This window comes from Molothrus aeneus, chromosome 7 (assembly GCF_037042795.1).
Source record: "Molothrus aeneus isolate 106 chromosome 7, BPBGC_Maene_1.0, whole genome shotgun sequence".
Classification (NCBI taxonomy): domain Eukaryota; kingdom Metazoa; phylum Chordata; class Aves; order Passeriformes; family Icteridae; genus Molothrus; species Molothrus aeneus.
Genome location: NC_089652.1, coordinates 23,520,978 through 23,545,572, shown reverse-complemented (window position 1 = coordinate 23,545,572; position 24,595 = coordinate 23,520,978). Strand labels below are relative to the sequence as shown.

General features: G+C 64.4%; 4 protein-coding genes across 11 annotated transcripts; 3 read left to right on the top strand and 1 right to left on the bottom strand.

Moving 5' to 3' along the window:
• The first annotated feature begins 50 nt into the window (after positions 1-50).
• Positions 51-11,648, top strand: PNKD (PNKD metallo-beta-lactamase domain containing). 2 transcript variants are annotated; one of them, XM_066553403.1, is made up of 10 exons: positions 51-150; positions 559-766; positions 8,892-9,007; positions 9,209-9,321; positions 9,554-9,612; positions 9,753-9,845; positions 10,058-10,221; positions 10,329-10,415; positions 10,528-10,643; positions 10,835-11,648. In XM_066553403.1, exons 1-10 carry the CDS (start codon positions 123-125, stop codon positions 11,006-11,008), a joined length of 1,158 nt encoding a protein of 385 aa, XP_066409500.1. In that variant the 5' UTR covers positions 51-122; the 3' UTR covers positions 11,009-11,648. The 2 variants fall into 2 exon arrangements, with proteins under 2 accessions (XP_066409500.1, XP_066409499.1); XM_066553402.1 differs by lacking the exons at positions 51-150; positions 559-766 and adding an exon at positions 7,826-7,928.
• On the bottom strand, positions 1,518-23,639 carry TMBIM1 (transmembrane BAX inhibitor motif containing 1). Of its 2 annotated transcripts, none has more exons than XM_066553405.1 (12): positions 23,545-23,639; positions 4,120-4,364; positions 3,936-4,018; positions 3,801-3,865; positions 3,636-3,689; positions 3,471-3,521; positions 3,272-3,311; positions 3,099-3,136; positions 2,790-2,877; positions 2,577-2,672; positions 2,256-2,309; positions 1,518-2,165 (listed from the first exon to the last, which is right to left on the bottom strand). In XM_066553405.1, exons 2-12 carry the CDS (start codon positions 4,334-4,336, stop codon positions 2,022-2,024), a joined length of 930 nt encoding a protein of 309 aa, XP_066409502.1. In that variant the 5' UTR covers positions 4,337-4,364; positions 23,545-23,639; the 3' UTR covers positions 1,518-2,021. The 2 variants fall into 2 exon arrangements, with proteins under 2 accessions (XP_066409502.1, XP_066409501.1); XM_066553404.1 differs by lacking the exon at positions 23,545-23,639 and adding an exon at positions 7,346-7,424.
• Positions 11,940-15,038, top strand: CATIP (ciliogenesis associated TTC17 interacting protein). Of its 5 annotated transcripts, none has more exons than XM_066553329.1 (9): positions 11,940-12,038; positions 12,283-12,495; positions 12,628-12,683; positions 13,004-13,090; positions 13,239-13,409; positions 13,592-13,716; positions 13,808-13,884; positions 13,981-14,065; positions 14,295-15,038. In XM_066553329.1, the coding sequence occupies exons 1-9, from the start codon at positions 11,963-11,965 to the stop codon at positions 14,596-14,598; spliced, it is 1,194 nt and encodes a 397-aa protein (XP_066409426.1). In that variant the 5' UTR covers positions 11,940-11,962; the 3' UTR covers positions 14,599-15,038. The 5 variants fall into 5 exon arrangements, with proteins under 5 accessions (XP_066409426.1, XP_066409425.1, XP_066409428.1 ...); XM_066553328.1 differs by having other exon boundaries at positions 13,227-13,409; XM_066553331.1 differs by having other exon boundaries at positions 13,977-14,065; positions 14,295-14,542.
• SLC11A1 (solute carrier family 11 member 1) lies at positions 15,336-21,646 on the top strand. Of its 2 annotated transcripts, XM_066553327.1 has the most exons (16): positions 15,336-15,427; positions 16,015-16,118; positions 16,796-16,918; positions 17,211-17,330; positions 18,053-18,159; positions 18,246-18,316; positions 18,410-18,477; positions 18,609-18,764; positions 18,902-19,060; positions 19,240-19,329; positions 19,518-19,637; positions 20,071-20,220; positions 20,301-20,374; positions 20,832-20,985; positions 21,065-21,162; positions 21,226-21,646. In XM_066553327.1, exons 1-16 carry the CDS (start codon positions 15,409-15,411, stop codon positions 21,446-21,448), a joined length of 1,836 nt encoding a protein of 611 aa, XP_066409424.1. In that variant the 5' UTR covers positions 15,336-15,408; the 3' UTR covers positions 21,449-21,646. The 2 variants fall into 2 exon arrangements, with proteins under 2 accessions (XP_066409424.1, XP_066409423.1); XM_066553326.1 differs by having other exon boundaries at positions 21,065-21,279.
• Positions 23,640-24,595: the final 956 nt, after the last annotated feature.

Sequence of the window (24,595 nt, the reverse complement as noted above, 5' to 3'; positions counted from 1 at the left end):
GGTGCACCCTGGGAGATGTAGTTTTCTGCGCACACACCGTGCGGCGCCGCCCGCCGACAGTCCCCGAGTGGCGAGACTGCAGCTCCCGGCATGCAGCGGAGCCGCTGGTGCACACGGGCACCATGGCGGCGGCGCGAGGCGTATTGCGGGGTAACGGCGGGCGGGCGAGCGGGCGGGCAGGAGCAGGGGGCAACCCCGGGGCGGGGGGGCCGGGACCGTTCCGCCACCTCCCTCACGGCACTGCTCCGCGGCCTTCGGCACAAGAGCCCCGAGACGGACGCACCCCCGCCCCGCCCCACCCCGCCGAGGAAAGGGCGTAGTGCCACGCCCCCGCTGCGCTTGGCCACGCCTCAGTTATGTCGGTCGCGCCCCCGGCGCAGGGCCCGCCTTCGAGCGCCCCCTGGCGGAAGGGCAGGGCCTATGGCAGGGGGACGGGAATGGGGATGGACAGGGAAGAGGGCCGGGGTAAGGGCAGGGACAGGACCTTCAGGCAGCCCGGGCTGGGCCCCCGACACTCTACCCCATGGCTGCCCCTCCCTAATGCTTCTCTCCCCGCAGGACTGCTGGTGGCAGCAAGAGCTCCAGCCAAGGGCTGGGGGCAGCCGGACGCCCGGGGCACACGGCTCTTTGGGCAGAACTGTCCCCGGCCCGCGGGACAAGGGGCAGGTCAGGAGCCAGTCAGGAGCGGGGGGCTCCCCGAGGGCGTGGAGTACATCCCCACACGCAAGAAGGGCAAGAACCCGATGAAGCCGGTGGGGGTGGCCTGGTGAGTGGCTCACTGGTGGGAGAGGTCGGCACTGGGAGGGCTGGGGTGGAACAGGGGTCCTGGGGGTCTGTACTGCTGAACAGGGCACTGTCCACGCAGCCCCAGCGTGGCTCAGCACCCTTGCTTCCCCACCCACTCTCTCCATCTCCATGACTGCTGGCTGTCCTGCAGGGCCATTGGATTGCCTTCCGGCATCATCCTCTTCCTCCTGACCAAGAGGCAAGTGGACAAAAACCGCCTCGAGCAGCTCAAAGTCCGCCAAGCGATGATGGAAGCCAACCAGGGCGAGTATGAGACGGATCGATACAGCAGGATGGCCAGGAGGGCATAGCCAAGCTGCCCCCATGCCCAGGCTGTCACTGCAGCACCCTGGAGGGACTGGCCAAGGTGACACCAGCCCCATGGAACACATGACAGTGGCATCTGCCCTGCCTGTCCAGACCATGCTGTGGTTGTGGAGCTGAATAGGAACAAATAAAGTGAAACAGCTCAGTGCCACTGTGGTTGCTCCCTCAGTGCTCAGCCCCAGGCTCTGCCTGCCTCAGCAGTCGGGGCCCCAGCTGTTCTGCAGCTGGGCTTCTGCCCACAACAGCAGGGGCTACAGGCAGGCGAGGGAGGCCAGCCTTGGAGCAGTGTGACCTTGTTTTTCCCATCCCAAATCAGTGTTTGTGCTGCACCAGGCCGCAGCCCCCACTGAGTCTGCCCACAGGTTTTTTGAGGGAGTTGCCACACAAGTAAGACTGGGACTGTCTGGAAAACTGAAGTGTTTTATTTAGCAAGTGCAACTTTGCTCACATCCGTGGCTGCGGGGCTCTGCAATGTGAGCTCTGCCACAGAGGTCCCAGCTGCCCCCTGCCCACACCGGGCACAGCCACAGCCTGGGAGGGGGCATGGCCAGAGCCACATTTAAGGCACAGAGTGAGTGACACCAACTGTTCTCTGCCAAAAAATCCCAACATGATCCCAGCAGCTGCTGCCAGCTCCCTGTGCCCAGGCAGGGCTGTGACATTCCGCTGCCAGCCCAATGCCATTGGCACAGCCTCCGCAAGCGGTGCCAAAGCTGGGCTAAACGCTGGCAACCAGTCTCCCCCACTGCCCTCAGAGCTTGTTGGGGGATGATCAAGGGAAGCCCTTTCCTTAGCAGCCTACAGGTAGGAATGCCAAAGCATTAAGAGTCACAGTAAGCAGACTATCCTGTACAGAGACCAGAGGAGGGGTGGGGGGCATCTGGAGAGGGACAGGAGGGGTCCCAGGGCTAATCCCGGCCCACTATCTGCAGGATGAAGGTGAAGATGTAGATGATGTCAGTGTAGATGGTGAGGGCACCATAGACATACTCCTCGGGGCTCAGCGTGTTCTTCCTGTTTCCCAGCACGAGTTGGGTGTCATAGGCAAGGAACTGCAGGGACAGAGAGTGTCAGGCAAGGAGCAAGGGAGAATTCCTCCCTCCCCAGTGCCCACCCCAGTGCCTCTGCCCGTCCCAGCTCACCAGTGTGAAGGCGATGGCCCCGATGGCCGCATACAGCATGTGGAGCCAGGGCACCTGCACGGGAAGGGAGCACAGCAGGGTGAGCCGGGCTGCTGGCAGGCAGCAGGCGAGGCAGGGCACGTCCCGCCTGCTCCCGGCTCCGGAGGAGCTGCTGCCGATGCTGACACACCCTCTCCCTGCAGGCAGGCTGCCTTCCACGGCTGGAACCACACCCTGCTTCCAGCAAAGGGACCACCCAAACCCCCCGCCGGCCCCAGCCCTGTGGACAGCCAACCGGGAATACCCAGGGCTCCCCACAGCCCCTCTCTCCTTCCCACTCACGTATTTGAAGGAGAGGACAATGGCAGTGATGATCCCGGTCACCATGACCACGATGCCCAGCACGCAGAACAGCCCCGGACACGATGTAAAATCAACCTGATGGGGGCGGGGGGAACACACACAAATGTCACAGGAGAGCCCAGGGTGTCCCCACTGACCAGCTCCCCACACCTGGCCCATACAGAGAAGGGCCGGGTGCATCCCTCTCCTTGCCTTGGTCTGGAAGCAGAAGATGGTCACAACGATGGCCACAATGGCGGTGATGAGCATGGCAATCAGGACAGCTTTCGTGTTGTACATGCTAGAGACAAAGAAAGTCACCTCCCACTTCAGTATCCGACTGTCAGAGGGGTGTTGGAGACCCTCCCTCACAGCCCCAATCCTGGACAGGAATTCTGCAGTCCCTGAGCCCAAGGGACTGGAGCATCCCCTGGCTCCTGGCAGCCTCTCAGCTGAGCTGGCTGCATAGTGGGGGACAGGAGGGACCCCAGATTCTATAACAGCAGGGTCCCCAGGGCATACCTGGCAATCGTCCCCGTCATCAGCCCCATGGCCAGCGTCTGTGGGAGAGAAGGGTGAGCTCAGTAGTCTGCCCACCTGCCCACATGTCCTCCTATCCCGCCCAGCACACCCAGGGGGAGCTGGAGTGCCATGGGGGCACCACCAGGACCCCCTGCCAGTCCCAGCCCACTCACAAAGATGCTCAGCAGGATAATATTCCAGGGGAAGCGTCTCCTGAGAACGAAACAGGAGAGAGGTAAGCTAGTGACAACAACCATGTCGTGTCCCCCTGGCCCCCACCACCCAGGGGCAGCCCTAGGCAGGAACCTATCTTGATGCTCTGGAGATACCCCCCATACCCACGCACCCACCCTGGGGGCCCTAGGGACTCACCGGGGACCCTGGCAGCAGGCCAGCACCAGGTAGGTCACGAGGAACACAGCACTGCAAGGAGAGACAGCAGGTGTGAGCCCCACAGCCCCCACCAGGATCAGCCTGGGAGGCTGTGGATGTGGGGGCATGAGCTGGGGGGTGCGAGCTAGCAGAGCCCCTACTCACTATGAGGCGTAGTAGATGGCAGCATTCCTCTGGACAAAGGAGCGGACAGGGTGGCTGTGGGACAGGAGGGACAAGTGTGAGGGAGAGGAGACAGCAGCTACTGTCCCCCCGAATACCCACGGAGGAACTCAAGCTCCTCTTTTTCAGGAGGAACCCTGTACTCACACAAAGGTGAACACAGAGATGATTCCCACCGTCACCAGGAGCTGCAGGGAGATGATGGCATAGACCTGCAAGAGACAGGAGGGTCAGCACTTGGCCCCCCACCCTGACAAGTGCCCCTGGCCCCTTGGGACTCACCTTGCGGATGAAGGCATGCCGGACTTTCCTATCGTCCCAGTCGACTGATTGGAAGGCAGAGCCATCCCCAAGGCCACTGTCACCTGTGGGGGACACCCCTCAGCACCAGGGTCAGCATGCAGCCCCTCACAGCCCCCCCTGTTTCTAGTACCCTCCCCCAAATAAACCAAGGTGCCCCACTTACCAAACCGCATGGGCATGGAGGGCATGGCCATGCCGGGATGAGGGTACCCCCCTGATGCTGGGTACCCCCCTGGCTGCGGGTACCCCGCCCCCGCAGGGTATCCCCCAGGCTGCGGGTACCCCCCGGCATAGTGGGGGGGCGGGGGGTACGCCCCGGGGGGCGGGGGGTAGAGCGGGTTCTTGTCATCGTAGAGCGGGGGTGCGCTGGGATGTGACATGCCGGCTCCCTGCACCTCCCACGGGCACCTGCAGGGGACAGAAGACGCGGGGGCTTCAGCACAGCTCACCTGGGCAGGACCTGTTCCCGGTGAGTGGAGCCGCAGGGACAGGGACAGAGGGGATCGTGCAGCCACAAAACCTCCCCCTCCCACTTTAATAGTGGCTCCTAATGAGTAAGGACAAGGTGGCCTCAATGCCAGCAGGTCAATAAGAGACCAGGGATATCCCTTGGCTGGGGCCACCCGCATTCCTGTGCCCTGAGTCCCCGGCATCCGCGTCAGTGGCCGGCCGCGGGCAGGGCACAGCCACGCGCTGACTCAGGCTGCACCGGGGCCGTGACCTTTCCAGAAGGGACCTGACCCCTCTGGCCGTGACCTTTCCAGAAGGGACCTGACCTCTCCGTTCTTTGAAGCCCGCCCTGAGATTGCCAGGGAGGAAGGAGCAGCACCCCTGGCTGGTCTGTGGCTCCTGGTGGCACCACACTGAGGACAAATGGCATCACCCTGCCAACTGCCTGGGATGGAAACACAGGCTCTGATCCTCATCACAGCCACGCAGATCCCACTGCCACTCCCATTTCAGGGGTGTCCCCCACCCAACAGCCACATGCGTCACACAGGGGCTCCAGAACTCCTGAGTCCCCTTATAAGGGGACTTATAAGATGGACTCTTCCTCTGGGAGCGGAGTTGGGACCCGCCTGAGGCTGAGCTCCCCTGCTCAGCCACACTAGGCTCCCTCACAGAGCCCCCAGCAGCTGTGAGCAGGCAGCCCGGGCTCAAGGCCAGCTGGGCTTGGTCCCAGCAGGAGGAGGAGAAGGAAAGCAGGATCTCCAAGGCCAGGAAAACAACAGCGCTGCCAGTAGAGAGTGCCAGGCCTTTACCCACCTCCCAGCCCCTCAGCACTGGCACCCCAGACCCCAGGAAGGTGCCAGGACCCCCCACCACCCTCCTGCCCACAGCAGTGATATGATCTTGGGATCAATCCCAGGGAAGGAACGAGGATCTGATGCTAACCAGGCCCAGGCTAGAAGGGGATTGGGCCCTTCCTCCTGTGTGACGCCAGTGCTTCCTGCAACCCGGGGCACACCCATGCCAGCCATGCCAGGCTGGGAGAGCAGTTCCGTGTCTGTCCCCCCATCCCTCCTGCCACCCAACTGTGCCAGCCATGGCAGAGCTGCCACAGTCATGCTGCCCTTCCTCATCGTGATGACGACAGCACCAAAAATAAATAACCGGCATGGCAGTGACCATGCGGACAGGAAGTTCACTTTCTCCACACTGGTTTCCCAGAAAGCACAGGGGACCCCCTGGTGCCGCCTCATCTCTGGGGCCAGGGAAGGGCCCAAAATAGGACCTTGACCCTAGGAAAGCCTCTGTGACTGACACTCAAGTTACTGGGGGACCAGAGTCCCCAGGAGGGAGCCCAGGTGTCTGGGGAAAGCGAGGTGTATTTAGCTGGCACCAGATCAGCAGGGTCCTACCCTGTGCCCATGACCAGCACCTTGGGACTGCTCCAGCCCCTCCTGCTTCCACCGCATTGGGGTAGCCTTGGGCACAGGGAAGGAACCAGCCGGACGGGTCCCAGCAGCTGCCACACCCAGGGAAGCAGGCAGCCGAACCCTCCTAGGTCCATGGCACTGCATGGTCCCGAAACTCAGGTCACCAGCTGGATGGTAGATGGCAACCCGGGGCCAGCTCAGTGGCATGACATGGTCCCTGGGGACAGGGTGCTACTCTGCACTGGCACCGTGACTCAGCACAGATAAGGCACATATAGCAGGCACATGGGGCACAGCCAACCATCATCCCTTCCATAATCTCACAGGCAGCACAGGTTGCGTCCCCACCATCCACCGTGGCACTCCTGCCAGGCTTGGGGCCCTGCCACAAGCTCCACAGGTTCCTGGGGGAAACACAACCACCTTAGGAGCGGATCATGGTTTGGAGCAGGGAACAGAGCTCCCCACATTCAGGCTGCCTGAAAAAGCACCTCACTCTTGAGAAACCTGGAAGCTCCCACCAGTACAGCACAGGTTGGTACAACACAGCCTAGTATGGCACAGCAGAGTGGCACAGCCTGGCATGGCATGGCACAGCCTGGCACAGTACAACAGGGCACAGCTGCGTCCTGCAGCACAGCACGGCTCAGTACAGCACAATCCAACAGCACAGCACAACACAACTTGTCCCGGCCCGGCCCAGCCCAGGCCAGTTGTGCTCAGTTGACACGAGAGGGTCAATACGGCCCACCCAGGCGGGATGTCCCTGCTGGCCCACACCACTCACACACTACACAAGCTTGCTGGGGTTTGGCATCACCTCTCCCACATCTCTGCCCCTCTGCAAGCTCTCTCCCGGGGGCACAGATATGGGACAGAGGCATCCTCCTGTGCCCCAGCCCTGGCACCCCCACGCTACCCAGTGCTGGTCCCCACGCACCCCCATGGTGTCACCCCCACACCTTACCGAGCACAAACCCGTGCCCACCCCTCCTGAGACACCCCACGGGGTCCGTGAGGACACTCACGTCCGTGAGGACACCGTCCACAGCACAAGTGTCGCTGCCCTCCCACGAACCACCCCGCACCACGCCCCAATCCCCTGCCACGCCATCGCGTGGGGTCCGGAAAACAGCACCAGTGCTACAGAGGGACCCCGCGCGTAGGGGTCCCGTCCCCCCGCGTCCCTCCCCGCGGGACCCCGTTCCCTCTCCTCCCGCCGCCGGACCCCAACCCGACGTGCCCCCACCCACTCCGGTGACAGGGGAGCGGGGTGTCCCCGCTGTTAGCGACCGGCCGCCCACCCTCGCCTAGTCCCCGTCGGCCTCCGGGACGCTCGGGAGAGCGCTGGGACAGCCCCTCGCCGTCTGTGGCACCGGAGAGCGCAGGGTCAGGGGGGTGAGGGGACGAGGCGGGCGGAAAGGAGTCGAGAGAACGAGGGGGACCGCCGGGGGCCGCGGGCGGGACTCGGGAACGGCGGGGGTCGCGGAGCGGGGCGGGCCAGCCTACCTGCTGCGCGCTGCTCCGCCGGGCTGCGGCCGCCGCCGGACGGGACGAGCCGGGACGGGTCGGACGGGGCGGGGGCAGCCACCGCCCACCGCGCCCCCCCGCGGCGGCTCCGCGCCCTGCACCCGGGGCGGCCGGGACCGGCGGCGGGGCGCGCTGTCCCTCCCGCCTGTTGCTCCCGGGGACGGACCCCGCTGCCCTCGGCCGTTCCCCCGGGATTTCCTTCCCGCCGGCTCTGACGTCACTCAGGGACCCCCCTTCCTCACGAAATGACGTCAGCGGGGGGACACCCCTCGCGGCGGCGGGGGGGGAATCCCCTCCTCTCGGCGGGTGACGCGAGCGCGGTGCCGAGTGTGTGCCCCCCCCCGCTCCCGGTGCCGTGGCGGCGGCGGGGCCGGCAGGGGGCGCGGCGCGGCGGGCGCGTGACGCCGGTTGGCGGCATGGCCGCGGGGCCCGGCGGGGCGGCGGCGGCGGCGGCGGCAGCAGCGGCCGGGGCGCGCGGGCTCGGGGCCGCCTGCCTGCGCCTCCTCCGCCGCGCCGCCGCCGCGCTCATGGCCTTCGCCGCCCCGCTGCTGTTCCGCCTGGGGTGAGTGAGCGAGAAAGCGAGAGAGCGGGGGCCGCTGCGGGACCCCCGCAGGGAGGCGGCCGCCACCGCCCGCCTTTGTGCTGCCGCCGGGAGGGAGGGCCCACCGCCTCCCCTGCTTCTGCGGAGCCGTCCGGGGAGAAACCTGCGGCCGCGCCGGCACCGAGACACCGGGCTGGGGCTCAGCCCGCTCCGGCCGGGGGCGTGGGGGCGGGCGGTGTCAGCCCGGCCGCCGGGGCCGGGGATCAGCCACCGGCTCCCCCCGCGCGGTGCCGGTCACCCTCCCGTGCGGGGCGCCTTCTCTCGGGTGTCACCGCTGACCTGCCCCGGTGCCCCGGCCGTGGTCAGGCTACCCGGTGCTGGCAGGAGCCCCTGCTCCCCGGTTTCGGGCTCCCACCGCTACTACAGGGATCGCTCCCGGAGTGCCATCCAGGGGTGCCCTCGGCCGGGAATGGGCTTTGCAACCCGGGTCTTTACATGTCCGTCATTGCAGCATTCCCCGTCCGGTCCCAAATTGCTGCTGTGCAAACGGGGAGGTCCCTCCGAGCCTTATGTCTTTTGCACCCCCACATGCACGGGGGCATTTCTTGCCTCCCTTTTCCTCGACCCATTCTCTCCTAATTCCCCGGACCATGGCAGGCTTGGGCATGTTTCCCCCCCCCGGAGCATGGAGAGGAACATCCAGCTCCAGCCCCTCCTGGTGAGCACCCCGCAGCAATGTCCCCCCCCCCCCCAAGTCCTTGCTGCTCGAAGGAGCTGGAGGATGCCTGCTCGGGGAACCAATTCTGCCCTCACTACACATCTGGATTGTGGGGTACACATAGAACACCTGTAGCCCCCCCCGAATGAGAAAGCAGCCATGTATGTGTTCCCTGTGAGAGTGACAGCCCCGGCAGTATTCCCCTTCCCAAGTGGGCTCCTTAGGGGAACTGGGGTTTAATGCCTAGGAGTGTCTGCCCTCCCTAGGTACAGCCTGTACGCCCGCACACGCCTGGGCTACCTCTTCTACCAGCGGCAGGTGAAGAAGGCGAGGGAGCGGTACCCGCACGGCCACTCCGTGCCCCAGCCCTACTGCTTCCCTGGTGAGTCCGGGCAGCCCCTCCCACACCTCGGCCCTGCAGAGCCCCCAGCACCGGCGCTTTGGACTGGGGAGAGGTTGCCATCACCGAATTGCCCGAAGCATGTTTAACTAAGAATTTGATGTAAGATGTGGGGAGTTTGACCCGGACTCCCCATTTTCCAGCTGGGGGGGATCATGCCCTGATTGTGTCTCTTCCCCCCAGGGGTGAAAATCCTGCCCATTCCCGTACTCTCCAACAACTACAGCTACCTGGTCATCGACACTGGCTCCAGCCAAGCGGCCGTCATCGACCCCTCTGACCCGCTGGCTGTACAGGTGGGACCCCCACAACCACTCTGACCTGGTGTTTGGCTGTCTCCAGGTGAGGGGGTGCCATGTCTCTGCATTTTGGGGTTAGAGGGGAGCAAATTTGCTCCTAATCTGCAGTCCTTAGTGCCCAAGGCAAGACTGGATAATGACAGGGGAGCTGGGAGAGAGGGTTTAGGGAGGAAACTGGTACTTGGGCTCTCTGTCCCCCCTTATCTCTCTGTCCATATTTCCTCCCCAGGCTGCCATCGAAGAAGAGGGGGTGATGCTGGAAGCCATATTCTGCACACACAAACACTGGTAAGGGGCAAGAGGAGGCTCTGGAAGGGTTAGTGGCTGCTGTGAAGGCAGCCCCACCTGAGGTGACCCCCAGCCCTGCCCCATTTAGTGGGGAGAGTAGGGCGGGGTACATTTGGGGTCTCTGACCTCCCTGTCTGCAGGGACCACAGCGGAGGGAACGAGGTGCTCTGCCAGAAGCACAGCTCCTGCAGGGTGTATGGCAGTGCTCTCGATGCCATCCCACGGCTCACCAAGTAAGTCCTGCACCCCCCTAGCACCCTGTAAATCTGGGGGGGCTTCATTCCCAGCCCCCACTGTCTGCAGCACTCACCCAGCAGTCCATCCCCGCAGTTCCATGATGGACAGAGTCCTGGCACGCTGCTGACACCAGTGTGCGAGAAGGGTTGCCAGGGGAGGTGCTGGGTTTGGGGGAGCACCCTGACGGTGCCCCCTGTTCCCGGCTCAGCCCACTTGCAGACAGGGAGAAGGTGACTGTGGGCTGCCTGACCTTCGAGGCTCTCGCCACTCCTGGGCACACTGTGGGCCACATGGTCTATGTGCTGGACGGGGGCCCCTTCGGCAGCCCCCCCTGCCTCTTCTCCGGGGACCTCCTCTTCCTCGCTGGCTGTGGTGAGTGCACCCAACCCCAGACAGGGGGTTGGGGGTTATCCCATGCTGGGATGGCTTAGGGGTACCCCCCAGACCCCCCCGTGACAGGCAGTTGTGTGGGGGTGCAGGCAGGCCGTTTGAGGGCTCCCCTGAGACCATGCTGGCCTCCCTGGACGTGGCCATGAGCTTGGGTGAGGACACGCTACTTTGGCCAGGTGAGTGTCCCCAGCAGCAGCGCAGAGCTGCTGCTGCTGTCCCCCTAGTCCCACTGCCAAGGGGGAGAGCCAGGTGAGGGTGATGCTAAGAGCTGCATATGGGGGTCCACAGGCCACGAATATGCACTGGAGTGCCTGACCTTCGCCAGCCTCCTGGAGCTGGACAATTCCGCACTGGAGCAGAAGCTGCAGTGGGCGGTGCAGCAACGCCAGGAGAAGAGGAGCACGGTGAGGCCTGGGGGTCCCTAGGAGCAGCCCCCACCACCCCAACCCCTCACGGGGTTCCCTTGGCAGGGATGCTGCATCCCAACACCCTCTTGCATGGGGGGTGCCATAGGGGCAGGGGGCTCTGGGGGCATTCCCAGCTCCCTGCCGGGGGTGCTGCCTCCAGCAGGGGAGCTGAGCTGCTGCCCCCACAGTGCCCCTCCACGCTGGGGGAGGAGCAGACCTACAACCCCTTCCTGCGGACCCACCGGCCCGAGCTGCAGGAGGCACTGGGACTGTGGCAGGCCGGGGGGGAGGACCCCGACGCCTTCCGTGCCCGTGTCCTCAAGGAGGTGCGGAGGCGCAAGGACCTCTACCAAGCCACCTAGAACTGCCCCCCACTCCCCGGGCCCCCCCTTTCCACGGGGCTGGGTGATGGTTGGGCACAGGGGGCCCAAGACTGTCTGGTTTGTTTTGCTGTGAATCTCCCTCCTGGGGTGCAGGGTTGGGGGAGGGGGAAGAGTGGACACCCCCTTAAGTGGGCACCCCATAAGTGATCCTTGCCTTTGCTCCCTCGAACTTGGGGGTCACCAGCTGTCACGTAGAAGCACCTCAATCCCCTCTCGGGGGGTCTGTAGCCCCCCACCTCACTGCTGGGGCTATAGAAATGGCACCAAGGGCTTCTCCTACAATCCTCCCCCCCACTTCCCCGTTTTTCTGGGAGTCTCCATTTTCCCCTCCACCACCACCACCCTCTCTCTCAGCCCCCTCCCCTTAAGCCCCCAGTGTTGTGAATCTCCTTTGTGGGGGCTGGGATGGAGCCAGCAAGGGGAGGCGGGCCGGCAGTTCTACCTCCAGGCACGGGGCTCCCATCCTTGACGCCGGAGCCCCCCTGTACGCACACACACGCACGCACACACTGCGACGGGGCCAGAGGGTCGCACTGCTGGGGTATGGGCGGTGCTGCTTCGCTGGGGATCGGAGCCACAATCACCCCCACGCCCCAAATAAAAGACTGGATCAATTTTACACCTGTTCCTCCTTTTCTCTCCCCCTCGGTGGGGAGCCCCCGGCGCTAAACCCCGCGGCGGGGCGCGGCCCCTTTAAGGGGTGGGGCCAGGGCGTTGCCGGGAGACGGAGACGCGTCGGGGGCACCGGGTGGGTCCGGCAGGGCGGGGACCCGGGGGTGGCGGGGCCCGGGGGGACCCGACAGGGGCTGGGGGCTGCGGAGGCAGGGTGGGTGTCACTGCCCCCCAGGGTCACGCGTGGGGTGGTCCCGAGGTTCGGGGGAGCCCCGCCGCACCCTGACTGAGACCCCGGCAGCAGGAGCCCCCAGGCGAGGCATGGAGCCCCCTCCCGAGCGCCCACGGGACAGCCCGAGCGTGGCGGACACCGCTGCCGAGTTCCTGAGCCTCATCGGTGCGTGCCTCCTCCAGCTTCCCCCTTGTCCTGCAGGGTGAGGGCACCGGGCCCGGCAGGAGGGAGCCGGAGAGTGAAGGATTGAGAGGGATAAATGGCGAGGGGCTCGGCCCGGCCTGCAGGGGGAGATGGAGACAGGGAGCACGTCTGCAGGGGGCGGCAGTGACTTTGGGAGGGAGTGACCAGTGACCATCTCCTCGCGGTCACTGTCCCTCTGTGCTGGGGTCACCATCCCTCTATGCAGGGCTGAAGGAGCTGGAGAGGTGCCTCTTTGCTGAGACGCTGGCAGTGGTGGCCGTGGGGGGCTCACCGAGGGACAAGGCACAGGGCCAGTGGTGGATGGCAGCCCAGTGGGCACCCTACCAGCAGGAAGGTGCGCCGATGCAGAGCTGCATCCTGGTGCAAACCAGGTTCCGAGGCAAGCAGAATGGTGTGCCTGCCTCCAGCACCCTCAAGGGTGAGCCAGGGATGGCCTTTGGGGGGTTCCTTCCTCCCCAGGGCTGGAACATCCCTGTCCACCAGCCCCAGGGCTGGGAATGGGGACAGTCCAATCCAACAGGATTGTTTGAGCATGGCTTTGTTCTGCCAGCCTATGTGACCTGGCAGCTGGAGACCCTGGAGCAGGAGGAGCAGGAGTGCCTGGAGGTGACTGATATGGTGGTGGCATTTCCCCTTCCTTGTGTCCAACCCGCTGCCCTGCGGTGTGCCCTGCAGTGGTGCCCTCCTGGGGGCTGCGCCCCCTGCAAGGCTGCTGTGGGTAGTCTGGTGTCCTTCGTCATGCTTAGACTCCAGCTCTGCCCCACCAGCCTGGTCCCCATGCCCTCCTCTGGGTGGCAGCTGGGGTGGGGAGTTTCCCACAATGCATCTGCTGTGGTACCCGACTGACAGCGGGGCTGGAGTCGCCCCCTCAGAGGAGGGGTGCCCTGGCTCTGCCCTCCACCCCGTGCCTCCCACCCCTCCTGCAGCTCACACCACACCCCACCGAGAAGACGACCCACATTGTGAGCCACGAGCACGGGATGACGGTGACGAGGACCCTGCAGGAGGGAGGGGTGAGGCTGAGGGCAGGGTGACATCCTGGGAGGGAACAGCACAGCTGGCCTGTCTCACCGGGGCTGCCCAGCTCGGGGGGGATGCTGCCCCTGGGGATGCAGGACAGCATCTGTGGCTGTCCCATGAGGCAGGCAGGTCTCTCTGCAGGCAGAGCCGCGGTGCCACAGCTTCTCGTACGGCCGGGCCAGGCTGCGGGCGCGGCTGCTGGAGGGCGCCAGCCTCCTGCTGCTGCGGGTGCTGGCCCGCCGGCAGACAATGCCCCCCGGCCTCGTCTTCCCAGCCATCAACAGCGAGGGCGACCTCTGCACCTTCAGCTATGTGAGCCGCCAGCCGGGAGAGCCTGTGGGATGGGCGGGTCTGGGTCAGGCTGGGACACCAGGGTGGGATGCGGGAAGTGGGAGTGGGCAGAATGTGGTGGGCAGCATGGGGGACACGGGGGGATGGCAGCTGGGGGCAGGGGTGACCGAGCCAAGGCTGACCCCTGGCTGTACCGCCCCCAGTCTGCCCTGGGCATCCAGCGGCAGGCGGTGGGCTCGGCAGAGACAGAGGTGTTCGTGATCCGCCGAGCCGTGCGCGCCAGCACAGGCGCCCCCAGCGTGTGGCACAGCAGCTTCCTGCCCAGCGGGTAAGGGCAGCGCCCCGGCCCGGGGCACCCAGCCCTGCCAGGCTCGAGGGACCCTCGATGGGAAGGTCAAGGGCTCTGCTTCCCCTCTCAGGCATCTGGCTCAGCTGATGCAGATTGGCTCCCCAGTGCTCATGCTTCTCCAGGATGAGTCCATCCTTAGCAAGTCAGGTACTGAGCAGGGGAGGTTTGTGCTCTCCCAGCACAGGCAGCCCCTCCCCGCTGTCCAGGGGAAACACCCTGCCCTGCCTTTCTGCTGCCAGGTAGGTTTGAGCCCCAGCTCCCCTTCCCCAAAGAACCCCTGGACTGGGAGGAGAACATGGAGCTCTACTCCTATTTCCTGGACAGGAAGGTAAGATGGGTGGACATGGGGACAAGGGGACCTGGGGCTGTGCCAGTCTCCAGCAGGGTCTCCCCTGGTGTGCCCCCACACAGAGGGGGCAGGGGACAAACATCCTTCCTCACACCGTCCTAAGTGTGGGAAAGGACACAGGCTCCTGTCCCCCTCACCCTGGCACAGTGCCCAGGGGGGAAATGTGTGTTTCATGCCCACCCCACCCATCCTGTCCACCCCACTGCAGGAGGAGCTGCAACTTTCCCATGCTGCCTACCTCCAGCAGCACCCAGAGGTGCGGGCACTGCTGTCTGACTTCCTCCAGGCATTGCTCCACCAGCAGCCACACGACACCATCTCCTTTGCTGCGGAATTCTTCGCCCACCAGAGGCCCATTGGGACCCCCTTTGCCTCCACTGGGGCTGCCAGCCCCCTCCCCAGCTCCCCAGCTGGCCACCCTCCAGCTAACAGCAAATAAAGCAGACAGCACTGCCTGTCCAGTCTTGTTTGCTTTGGGGAAACTGAGGCTCAGGGAGGGCAGGTGGAGCTGAGCTGTGTGCTGAAGCCCCACCATTCCTTCTGGTAGAACCCTGCCCCTCTCCCAGCTGTTCCAGCCCTCGCTTAGGGGGTGGGGGTGCCTGGAGCATACTGTGGAGCAGGGCCAGGCTCACATCCCTGCACCTGGCACCACCTCACGTGTTCCTGGGGGACACCCCTTGCCCATCTCCCTGTAGGACACAGCCTGGCTGGCAGAAGGGCACCCACTTTTGTTGGCACAGCTTGACACTGCAACGCCAGCACGCCATCCTTGGTGTGATGTGAGCACCCTGCGCCCCAGAACCCGCCTGGCTGGGTGCTTCCCCAGCAGCCAAGGCTGCATTTTGATCTCCTTGTGCAACACGTGCCTGCTTCCTCCTCACTCCCACTTGTATGGCATTTCCCCTACTCCCGTGGGGCCAGTCCTCCCTTCTCACCCTGTGGGACACTGTCCCCTGTCCCCACAGTCACCCCAGCAGAGCCTTTGGCATGTGATGGACAGTGACACGCAGAAGTGCTCCCACGCCCAGCGAGGGTGCCTCGTGTTTGCACGTGTGTGAGGCAAAGGGGAGGGAAGGGAGGGAAGGGGAGGGAAGGGAAGGGGAGGGAAGGGGCCTCCTGGCACGGGAGGGGGGGGGAACCGAGACTGTGTGTGCTCATAAGGGTAGGGAAGGAGCACTTCCTTCTCCTATCCTCCTCCTCTCCTCCTGAGGAGGGGGAGGGATGACACAACTGCGGGGGATCCTTTAAAGGCAGGGCAGCGGGCACTGCACTCAGAGCTGAAATCAGGAAGCCTCAGCACTGTGGCTGGATCGGGTCTAGCCATGGCATCACTGGAACCAGGTGAGCCTCTCAACACTTCTTGAGACCCCTTGTGCATCCTTTCATCCCCTAGACCCCCTTCCCTCCACCCTGGGACCCCTGGCTGTGCTCCATCTTTCAGTGGGCACCATCCCCCCCAGCCTGTCCTGGATTCCCCACCTGCCCCATCCTCTGTTCCCTCGAGCCTGGGAATGTGATTCAACCAATTCCCAGGATGCAGGTGGGCTGCAAAGGGGGGATTAGGACCAGTACCAGCTTCTTGTCCTCACTCTATGCCCATCCAGCAGCAGGAGCTGGAGTAGGGTCTCCTCCTGTCCCCGCTGCCCAGAAACGCACTTGGCTCTTGGACTGCTGAAGACAGGGCTCAGACCAGGGGTTTTAGGGACACCTGAGCTGGAGGCGGCATCTGATCCCTTTGGGTGGCCTTTGATAGATCCCAAATAGCCATCCTCATGCCCCCCCTGGAAAACTGGTGCTTTTCCCTCATGGGGTTCATCAGGCAGGGTCAGGTGGGACTGAAGGAAGCTGGTACCAGGGCTGCCAGCCCACCAGTGTCCTTGTCCCCCTGGCAGGCTGCCACCTCCCTTCCTCTTCCTTGTCCTCCTCAGGCCTCACCAGGTCCCTGAACAGGGGCCCCGTGCCCCCACAGCGCCCTGGCACCCAGGCCCAGACCTACCTGGACGAGCTCATCAGCATCCCCAAGGGCAGTGGGGTAGGTGCTGCACGGCTCTCTCAGGGAGGGCAGGGGAACGGGACAGTGCTGCAGGGAGCTGGAGGTGGGGAGGCAAAGGGCCACTGCGGTGGGGAATCTGTGTCTTGGTCATGCCCTGGGGACATGCCCCCAACCCCCCAGACCCAGCTCAGGCAAGTCACGGCCCCAGGTTGAGTGTTTCCATGCTTAGAGTTTTCCAGATGGAGAAGCTGAGACAATGGGGCAAGGTGCTACCCAGCCACAAGGATCACCCCACAGCTCACACAACACTCCTGGGCCACCCATGGATGAGCCCAGTGGGGCTTCCCAAGGCTGCTTGCACCCCACCAGCCCCCCCATCCTTGTCTGGTCTCGGGGCAGTGGAACAGAGAAGGGGAAGGAATAGTATTCCCTAGAGTAGCAAAAGCAGAGGACAGCAGTGGAATCCTATGGGTGCCTGACAGCCCTGGGACCCCCCTGCAAACCACTGTCCAATGGTTCAGAGGGGCCTCACTGCCCCTCCAGCACTGCTGCTAACAGGGAAAGGCTGGGGGCACCATTCCCTCTCCAAAACTGTCAGGAAAATGCCCTCCGTGAGCTAAACACATCCGTGCGGGCAGCACCGGGCTAAGGGGGTTGGATTAGGAGACCCTGGCTTTGAACGGAGCTCCCGGCTCTGACCTGCTGCCTTGTCCCAGCCCGGGTTCAGCTTCAGGAAACTCTGGGCTTTCACCGGTCCCGGCTTCCTCATGAGCATCGCCTACTTGGACCCAGGCAACGTGGAGTCAGACCTGCAGGGCGGGGCACTGGCGGGATTCAAGGTGAGCCGGCTCCCCCCGGGCTCAGGAAGCAGGCGGGGGTTTCGCAACCTCTCCAGCGCCAACGGCTGCCCATGGCAGCTGGCTGCCCCGGCCCGGGAGCAGGAAGGGCAAGGGGGCCTCGGCACAGGGTGAGCACACCCGGGGGTGCCGGGGGGCGCCCCTCTGACTGGGCTGGGAGAGCACCTGCACCCCCTCTCTTCCCTGAAACCCTGGTTGAACCGGGGACCCCCGGGCGGCTGGGTCCTGCCCAGCACACCCAGTCCCTGCTGCCTGCCTCCCTCCCGCCCCCCAGCTGCTGTGGGTGCTGCTGTGGGCCACCGTCCTGGGGCTGCTGTGCCAGCGCCTCGCCATCCGTCTAGGCGTGGTGACCGGCAAGGACCTGGGCGAGATTTGCTACCTCTATTACCCCAAGGTGAGCAACCACGGGGAGTGACAGCCTGGGACCCTGTGCTTGAGCTGGTGACAGTCCTAGCAGGGCCTTGCAGGGCTGGAGAGGAGCAGGAAGATGCTGTGAGCAACCTGCCTCTCTCAGCGGCTCCCCAAAGTCCCCCAAGCCCTGCTGTCCCCCACCTAGTGCCCCACCCCTGCAGTGCAGGGGCCCAGGGTGAGAGGTGGTAAGCAGCTGATGTGACCTGGGGACACATGAGAGCGTCCCCGCAGGACTGAGCCCAGGCGTGGGGCAGCAACGCGAAGCGGAGACGCAGGAAAGCCTGAGCGTGTTGGGGCAGAAAGTGGGGGGAGCTCCAGAGGAGGGATCACATGACAGAGGAGGGGGGAGTTGGGGGTCCCATCTAAGTGTCAAGATCCTGATGGGAGGAATGACAGATCTGGGTGAATGACAGATCCCCAAAAGGAGGGTTGGATGCATTCCTCTGCCCCACCTCCCTCAAACCCCCCTATCAGACAGATCCTATCCTCAGCTCTCACTGGGGCAGGGATGAGGAGGGGGGAACAGGCCCGGATTTAGCATCCATCTTTCAGCCTGAGATTGTGTTGAGAGGGGTCTTCTGGGGTCCCCATGCTGCTCTGCTACAGCCTGGAGACAGGGATTTGCACCCAGGATGCTGAGCTAGCTTGCCTAGAGCTAGGCACCACTGGGGGCTCAGGCACCTCATGGTGCCCTGTCCCCTCCAGGTGCCCCGCGTGCTGCTCTGGCTCATGATTGAGATAGCCATCATTGGCTCTGACATGCAGGAGGTGATCGGGACAGCCATTGCCTTCAGCCTGCTCTCAGCTGGCCGGTGAGCCTCCCCACAGGCACCCCCAGCCCCCCGGCCCTGCTCCACAGAGGGCCATGTATCTAATCCCACCCCTGGCCATCCTGCAGCATCCCCCTCTGGGCTGGGGTCCTTATCACCATCGTGGACACCCTCTTCTTCCTCTTCCTCGATAAGTATGGTGAGCACCAGGATGAGGGCTGGGGGTATTGTCAGTGCCCATGTGGCACCAGTGTCCTCTGCTCTGTTCCACCCCCTCTCTTGACCTCTCTAGGGCTCCGCAAACTGGAGGCTTTCTTCGGCCTCCTCATCACCATCATGGCCCTGACCTTTGGCTATGAGGTGAAGGGGGAAGCTGGGGACAACCCTTTTCCTGCAAGGCTGGCAAGGGACCCCGCCACACGGTGTCCCCATGCTACCAGCCTGTGCTAGGGGGGTGGCAGCTCACAGTGCCCCCTCTCACTGCTTCCCAGTACGTGGTGGTGAGGCCAAGGCAGGTGGAGGTGCTGAAGGGCATTTTCCTGCCCAGCTGCCCGGGCTGCGGGCGAAAGGAGCTGCTGCAGGCCATGGGCATCATCGGCGCCATCATCATGCCCCATAACATCTTCCTGCACTCCTCCTTGGTGAAGGTGAGATCAAGGCACTGCCACGGGCACGGTTCCGTCAGGGTGCCTCAGGGTACACTTGGTGGGGACCAGATGGCCCTGGCTGTGGGACAGGGGTGCTCAGGTGACCCCTTGTCACCCATGCCACTGGCCATGCCCAGACACGTGTGATCGACCGCTCCAAGAAGGAGGCGGTGCAGGAGGCCAACATGTATTTCCTGACCGAGTCCTGCCTGGCCCTCTTTGTCTCCTTCCTCATCAACCTCTTTGTCATGGCTGTCTTCGGCGAGGCTTTCTACCACCAGCGAAACGAGGACGTGGTGAGTGTCACCTCACGGCCACAGGGAGATGGCAGCTGTGCCCAGCTGTGGACATGGGTGGGACCAGCATCCCCTGGGGACTGCACGTTCTCCTTCCCTGAGACGTGATGTGTGGGGGTCCCCTGTGCCTGTGGGAGCTGCTGGGTGGCTGTCACACTCGTGCCTGCCATGCCTTACAGCACAACAAGTGCATCAACAGCAGCATCAGTCACTACGCCAGCATCTTCCCCACCAACAACGAGACAGTCTCTGTGGATATCTACCAGGGGGTGAGTGCCACCAGGCTGTGTCCAGTGAGCATCCATTCCCAATTGGGGGACATGTCACTCTCCCCATCCACCCCTGGCACTGGGGGGGGGGGGGGGGTGGGTTATAACCCCACTAGAGATCTGAGAGCTGATGGGAATGCCTGGGGTAGGGGACACTTTAGGGTGCCCACTGGAGTGTCCCTACACAGGGTGTCATCCTGGGCTGCTATTTCGGGGCAGTGGCACTGTACATCTGGGGCATCGGGATCCTGGCAGCAGGACAGAGCTCCACAATGACCGGCACTTATGCAGGGCAGTTCGTCATGGAGGTGAGAGACAGGGATGCTGGCTCTTGCCCCACGGGGAGGGGCTGAGAGCAGGGAAATCACAGGTGAGCCCTGGGTAGGGGGTTCTATGAGCAGCACACTCCCCCAGGAGTGCTTGGAAGCGTTAATTGCCCACCATTCCTGCAGGGAGCTGCTGGGTGGCAGCTTGCGAGCACCAGTGTCCCTGTTCCCCAGGAGGTGGGATGGAGACAGTGCCCACCCACTGCACCCTGTGGGTGCCCCACGCAATGTTTCCCTAATTAATTAGATCCTCTGTTAACGAGTCGGAGCTGACACCTAGTGGGGCCCGGCAGCCCTGCAAGAGCCTGCTCAGTGCCCTGGCACAAAGGAGGGGGAGATGCCGCCCATGTTCCCCCCAGCCAGGGTTTTGGGGGGACACAGGCACAGCGATGGTGCGGGCTCTGCCGTGTTCCAGGGCTTCCTACAGCTCCGCTGGTCCCGCTTCACCCGGGTGCTCCTCACCCGCTCCTTTGCCATCCTGCCCACTGTCTTGGTGGCCGCTTTCAAGGACATCAGCCACCTCACAGGCATGAATGACCTGCTCAACGCCCTGCAGAGCATCCTGGTAAGGGGGTGGGAGGGCATCACCTGCCCCAAACACCCCGGCCTGGCAGCCATGACATCCCCATCCTGCTCTCCTTTCAGCTGCCTTTTGCCGTCCTGCCTGTGCTCACCTTCACCAGCCTACACCCACTCATGCAGGATTTCAGCAACAGCCTGTGAGTGCTAGGGCACGGGGAGGCACAGGGGAGGCAGAGCAGGGAGCTCTGGCTGCAGGCACCTTCCCTTTGGCCCTTCCTGCCCCCCAAACCATGCCATGGGGCAATTAGTGTACAGACATTGGAGGGATATGTTCATTCCCACCTGCCCAGGGCAGCCAGAGCGGAACAGACCCCATCACTACCCTCATCATCCTCCTCCCAATGACACATCTGGTTCCTTGGGCACCCCTGGACCCTCAGCATCCTCCTGGCACTGCCAGTCCTGGATTTGGAAGGTGGCCAAAATCCACACCTAGAGCCACAACCACGGGGTGAAATATAGTTGTGGGGTGCAGAGATGTTCCAGTTGGGGTCTGGCTCACCTACAAACTCAGTTCCCCCAGCCCTCTGCGCCCAGTGGCACACAGGCTGGGTGGCCCTGCCCTGGCACTGATGCCCACTGCCCTGCTTGCAGCCCGGGGAAAGTGCTGATGACCCTCATAACCGGGCTGGTCTGCGCCATCAACATTTACTTCGTGGTGGACTTTTTGCCAACACTGCATGGCCTGGAGTACCACATTCCCCTGAGCCTGCTACTGGCTGCCTACGTGGCTTTCGTCGCCTACCTGGTAGGGCTGGCACCACGGGGTAGGGGCGGGACAGTGTCCCTGGTGGGTGCTCATCCACCTGTCCTCTTCGCCCCTGCAGATCTGGACATGCAGCATTGCACACGGAGCCCGGTTCCTGGCCCGGGGACACCACAGCCGCTTCAATTTCGGTCTCACCCTCGACCCAAAAGAGACCCGGTGACAGATCCCATCCCTGCCTGTTATCCCCATGTCCCTGCCCGAAGCGGCCTCGGGGACAAGGATTTGCTGCCACTCTGAGTCCGGGCATGTTTTAGCCAGAGATGCACCCAGCAAGGAAAGGGTTAACAGACAGGCAGACCTCCCCCCAGGATCTGAGCACTCAGCGCTTCTTCCCACCCCCAACCCCCGTCAATTCCGGGGTGCTGGTCCGGGCTGGATGCGAGGGGAGTGGGATAGAGCGGGACATTCTCCCATCCACTGGCACAGACGCTCCAGCGAATGAGCCGCGTCGGAGACTTCCCCTGCTCATTACTGCCAGGAACGGCCGGCCCCCGGGACCGCTAATTACCGCTGGGGACCGCTAATCACCGTCGGGGACCGCTAAGCACCCCCCGCCGCCCGGGACCGGCCCCATCCCCACGGGGGCCTCCGAAACTCGGGGGGAAGGGGATGGCTGATAAACGGCGCGTTTGGAACCCGGCCTCGGCCTCGGCCTCGCTGCTGCTGCTGCGCGGCCCCGGTGTGGGGCGGGAATCCCCCGGGCCCACCCGTACCCCGGGGGCGGCCCCTTTACCCCGGGCGGGGGAGTGGCCGGGGTTGCCAACGCGTGGGGGCTCGGCGCCAGCTTTTCGCATTCCGCCGGGGGGAGCGGGGCGGTGGGGGGCCCGTCCGTGCCCTCTCCGCCCCGGATGCCCCGTTTCCCGCCCGCCGGTACCGCCGGATGCGGATGCGAAGCCGCCCGGGTCCCGCACGGCGGGCGGGGGGTCCCGGCGCGCTCGGCCCCGCCGCGGTTCGGTTCGCACTTGCGAGACGCTCCCTGGCCGTTTCAAGGCTCCCCCCTCTGCCCAGGACCCCCCACCCAAAATCCCCCTTCCCGACCCCGCTGCTGGACGGGGAATTCTGGGGCCGGGCACCCCCCCCGGCCCGTGCCCCCCCACCCCGGGAAGGGACCCCCCCCCCCCCCCCCCCCGCGCTTGTTTATGTGAAGAATGTCCCCTTCCTTAAAAGGGCGATGGCGGACGGGGTGGGGCGGTGCCTCCCCCGCCTCCGCGGTGGCCCGGCCTGAAGGAGGGGCCAGAGCTGTGGGGCCCGCTGAAAGGCGGGGGCTCCCCTGAAAGGCGGGGGCTCAGCCCACCGAGCCACGGGAGGAGGAGCAGGAGACGCCCCTGGCTCGGGGTGCACCTGCCCGGGGGTACAAAGCTTTTGGGGGGGGGTCCTCAGCGGGTGGAAGGCTTGGGGGACTGGGGTCTGCAGGGTTATGCCTGTGGGGTTTGCTGTTCTCCAGCTGGAACCTGCAACCTAGAGCACCCTCAGCCCAGGGACACCTGCAACCTAGAGCACCCTCAGCCCTGCCTCCACCCAACCCTTAGGAGAAAGGTCTTGGAGTGGGACACTATCTCTGTGGTCTTTTGGCCGTGGGGCTGCTCTTGGTGGGGCACAGCAGCCAGGGCTAGGTTGGAGAACAGGGGAAAGCTTGCAGGACCCCAATCTAGGAGCAGTGGGGTGGGACAGAAGGGTCCCTGAGTGCCCGATTGAGTGGAGCCTGATGCTTTTTTGCCTTGTGTCCTCACCCTGCAGCCCAAACAATCCAGCTAGGCGCTGCCTACTCCTGGCCTGGGCTTGTCCCACAGCCCCAGGACAGGGACAGCGTCTCCCTGAGCTTCCCAGCTCAACCTGCCCCCAAGCAGGCAGTGGAACTGGAAGTAGTGCTCCAACCACCGCTGCAGGCACTGGCCCGGAGATTTTTCTAATTGCATTAATTGGTGGACTAACAGGGCCTGTCTGGATTCATCAGGGAGAGAGGAGGAGGAGGAGGATGTAGCCAAAGGGACAGGGGTCCTGCAGGGGGACAAGTGTGTGGCCTCTGCAGCTGTCCCCACAGAGAGCAGCATCCCCCAGCAGCCCAGCCCAGCCAGATGCTGGGGATGAGGCAGACATCCCATCCAGCTCCACCTGGGCTAAAGGAGTACAGGGGTCAGCCCAAAATAGAGAGCAGAGGAAGCACAGCCCCTTTCTTCTTTTTCCTTCTGCTGGGCCAGGAGACAGCTGTGGCTGCCCGATGTGGGAGGCTGCTGCCGTACAGAGGAGGGGCAGCGAAACTGAGGCACGACCGCTGCCCGCCGTCAGAACCGGCGGAGGAGGTGGCAGGATGTAATGTCCCTGCTCCCAACAGGGGCTGGTCCCTGCCACGGCTCGTGGTGCCGGGATGTCCCGCGTGGAGCCGAGAGTGCGGGAACGGCAGGTGGAAATCGGCTTTTGTACGGCCAGAGCTCCGCCTGCCCCGCAGCACCGCGGCTCCCTGTGCGGGCACCTCCCAGTCCCGGACCCCATTCCCCAGTGCGGTCCCTGTGGGCATTGGGCCAGAAAAGGCGATCTCACCTCCTGAAGCTCCCAAACCGCAGGCGGGAGAGGTGGAAAGATTTCCAATGAGCTCAGATGAGAGATTTCCAACCTGCTGCACCCTCGAGGCAGCGCTGGCAGAGCGCGCAGCATCTCCTGCCACCGCGGTGGCGGGGTGGGGACCGGGACGGGCCCCTCCAGGGCCGGCCGGGGCGGGGTTGGGGGGCACGGCGGTGAGAGGCTGCCCGGACAGAGCCCCCCAGGGCTAGCGAGAGGAGGGGGCTGGGGGATGCTGCGCTTGGGGGGCTTGGGGGGCGGATTGAGAATTTGTGCCATCCACAAGCTCCCGTCAAGAGTCGCTTTTCAGAAAGCGCCTGGAAACAGCCCGCCGAAGGCAGGAGGGAAGGAGTTGTAAGGAAATATACGTATTGATAATAGAGACTTATTAATTGCCCAGATAATTGGGGGATTGCAGGAAAAAGAAGAATAGAAAACGCGGCGGTTGTTGGTGCAGCCCGCAGCACCTGCTGTCCCGCACGGCTGGCCGGGGCAGGCAGTGCGGGATGTGCCCTCGGGAAAATGGGGACCCCCAGCCTTGAGCCGCTAGTGCAGGGGCTCTGGCGGGACGGGCACATAGGCCGGGGGCAGCTGCAGAGGGATCCCCGGGCTGCCAGCAGGATGTGGGGTGACAGCAGCACTGATCCCCCTCTCCGCGCTCTCTCAGCCGGAGTGTGGGACAGCCCGGCGGCGTGTCGGGGCCTCCTGCACGGTCACCATGGAGCAAGGGGGGGGGTGTCCTTCCCAGCCAAACCACAGAACACTCCCCGTCTGGGTCCCAATCGCGGCTCGGCGGGGACCCCCACTCCTGCCGGGCGGCGCGGGTGCCGTGAGGAGGGAGGAGGAGGGAGAAGGAGGAGGGCCCCCCCCCCGCCGTCGTTGCCCTTTTAAGGGGTTCCTTGAAACCGCGCCCGGGATCCATGTTTGCAGCCCCAGCCCGGGCGGAGGAAACTCCATGTTGTAACAAAGTTTCCTCCGCGGCGCCGCTCCCGCGCCCGCCGCCCCGCGCCGCCGCCGGCCCCCGCCCCGCCTC

Coding starts and splice junctions, on each gene's coding strand:
- SLC11A1 (XM_066553327.1), top strand. Junction 16,119..16,795: donor GCATCCCCAAGGGCAGTGGG/GTAGGTGCTGCA, acceptor GCCTTGTCCCAG/CCCGGGTTCAGCTTCAGGAA. Junction 19,061..19,239: donor ACCAGCGAAACGAGGACGTG/GTGAGTGTCACC, acceptor CATGCCTTACAG/CACAACAAGTGCATCAACAG.
- TMBIM1 (XM_066553405.1), bottom strand. CDS start 4,336: ATGTCACATCCCAGCGCACCCCCGCTCTACGATGACAAGAACCCGCTC. Junction 4,019..4,119: donor CTCCATGCCCATGCGGTTTG/GTAAGTGGGGCA, acceptor TGTCCCCCACAG/GTGACAGTGGCCTTGGGGAT. Junction 2,166..2,255: donor GGGCCATCGCCTTCACACTG/GTGAGCTGGGAC, acceptor CTGTCCCTGCAG/TTCCTTGCCTATGACACCCA.
- PNKD (XM_066553403.1), top strand. CDS start 123: ATGGCGGCGGCGCGAGGCGTATTGCGGG. Junction 10,416..10,527: donor GGACACGCTACTTTGGCCAG/GTGAGTGTCCCC, acceptor GGGGGTCCACAG/GCCACGAATATGCACTGGAG. Junction 10,644..10,834: donor GCCAGGAGAAGAGGAGCACG/GTGAGGCCTGGG, acceptor CTGCCCCCACAG/TGCCCCTCCACGCTGGGGGA.
- CATIP (XM_066553328.1), top strand. CDS start 11,963: ATGGAGCCCCCTCCCGAGCGCCCACGGGACAGCCCGAGCGTGGCGGAC. Junction 13,091..13,226: donor GGACCCTGCAGGAGGGAGGG/GTGAGGCTGAGG, acceptor TGAGGCAGGCAG/GTCTCTCTGCAGGCAGAGCC. Junction 13,410..13,591: donor ACCTCTGCACCTTCAGCTAT/GTGAGCCGCCAG, acceptor TACCGCCCCCAG/TCTGCCCTGGGCATCCAGCG.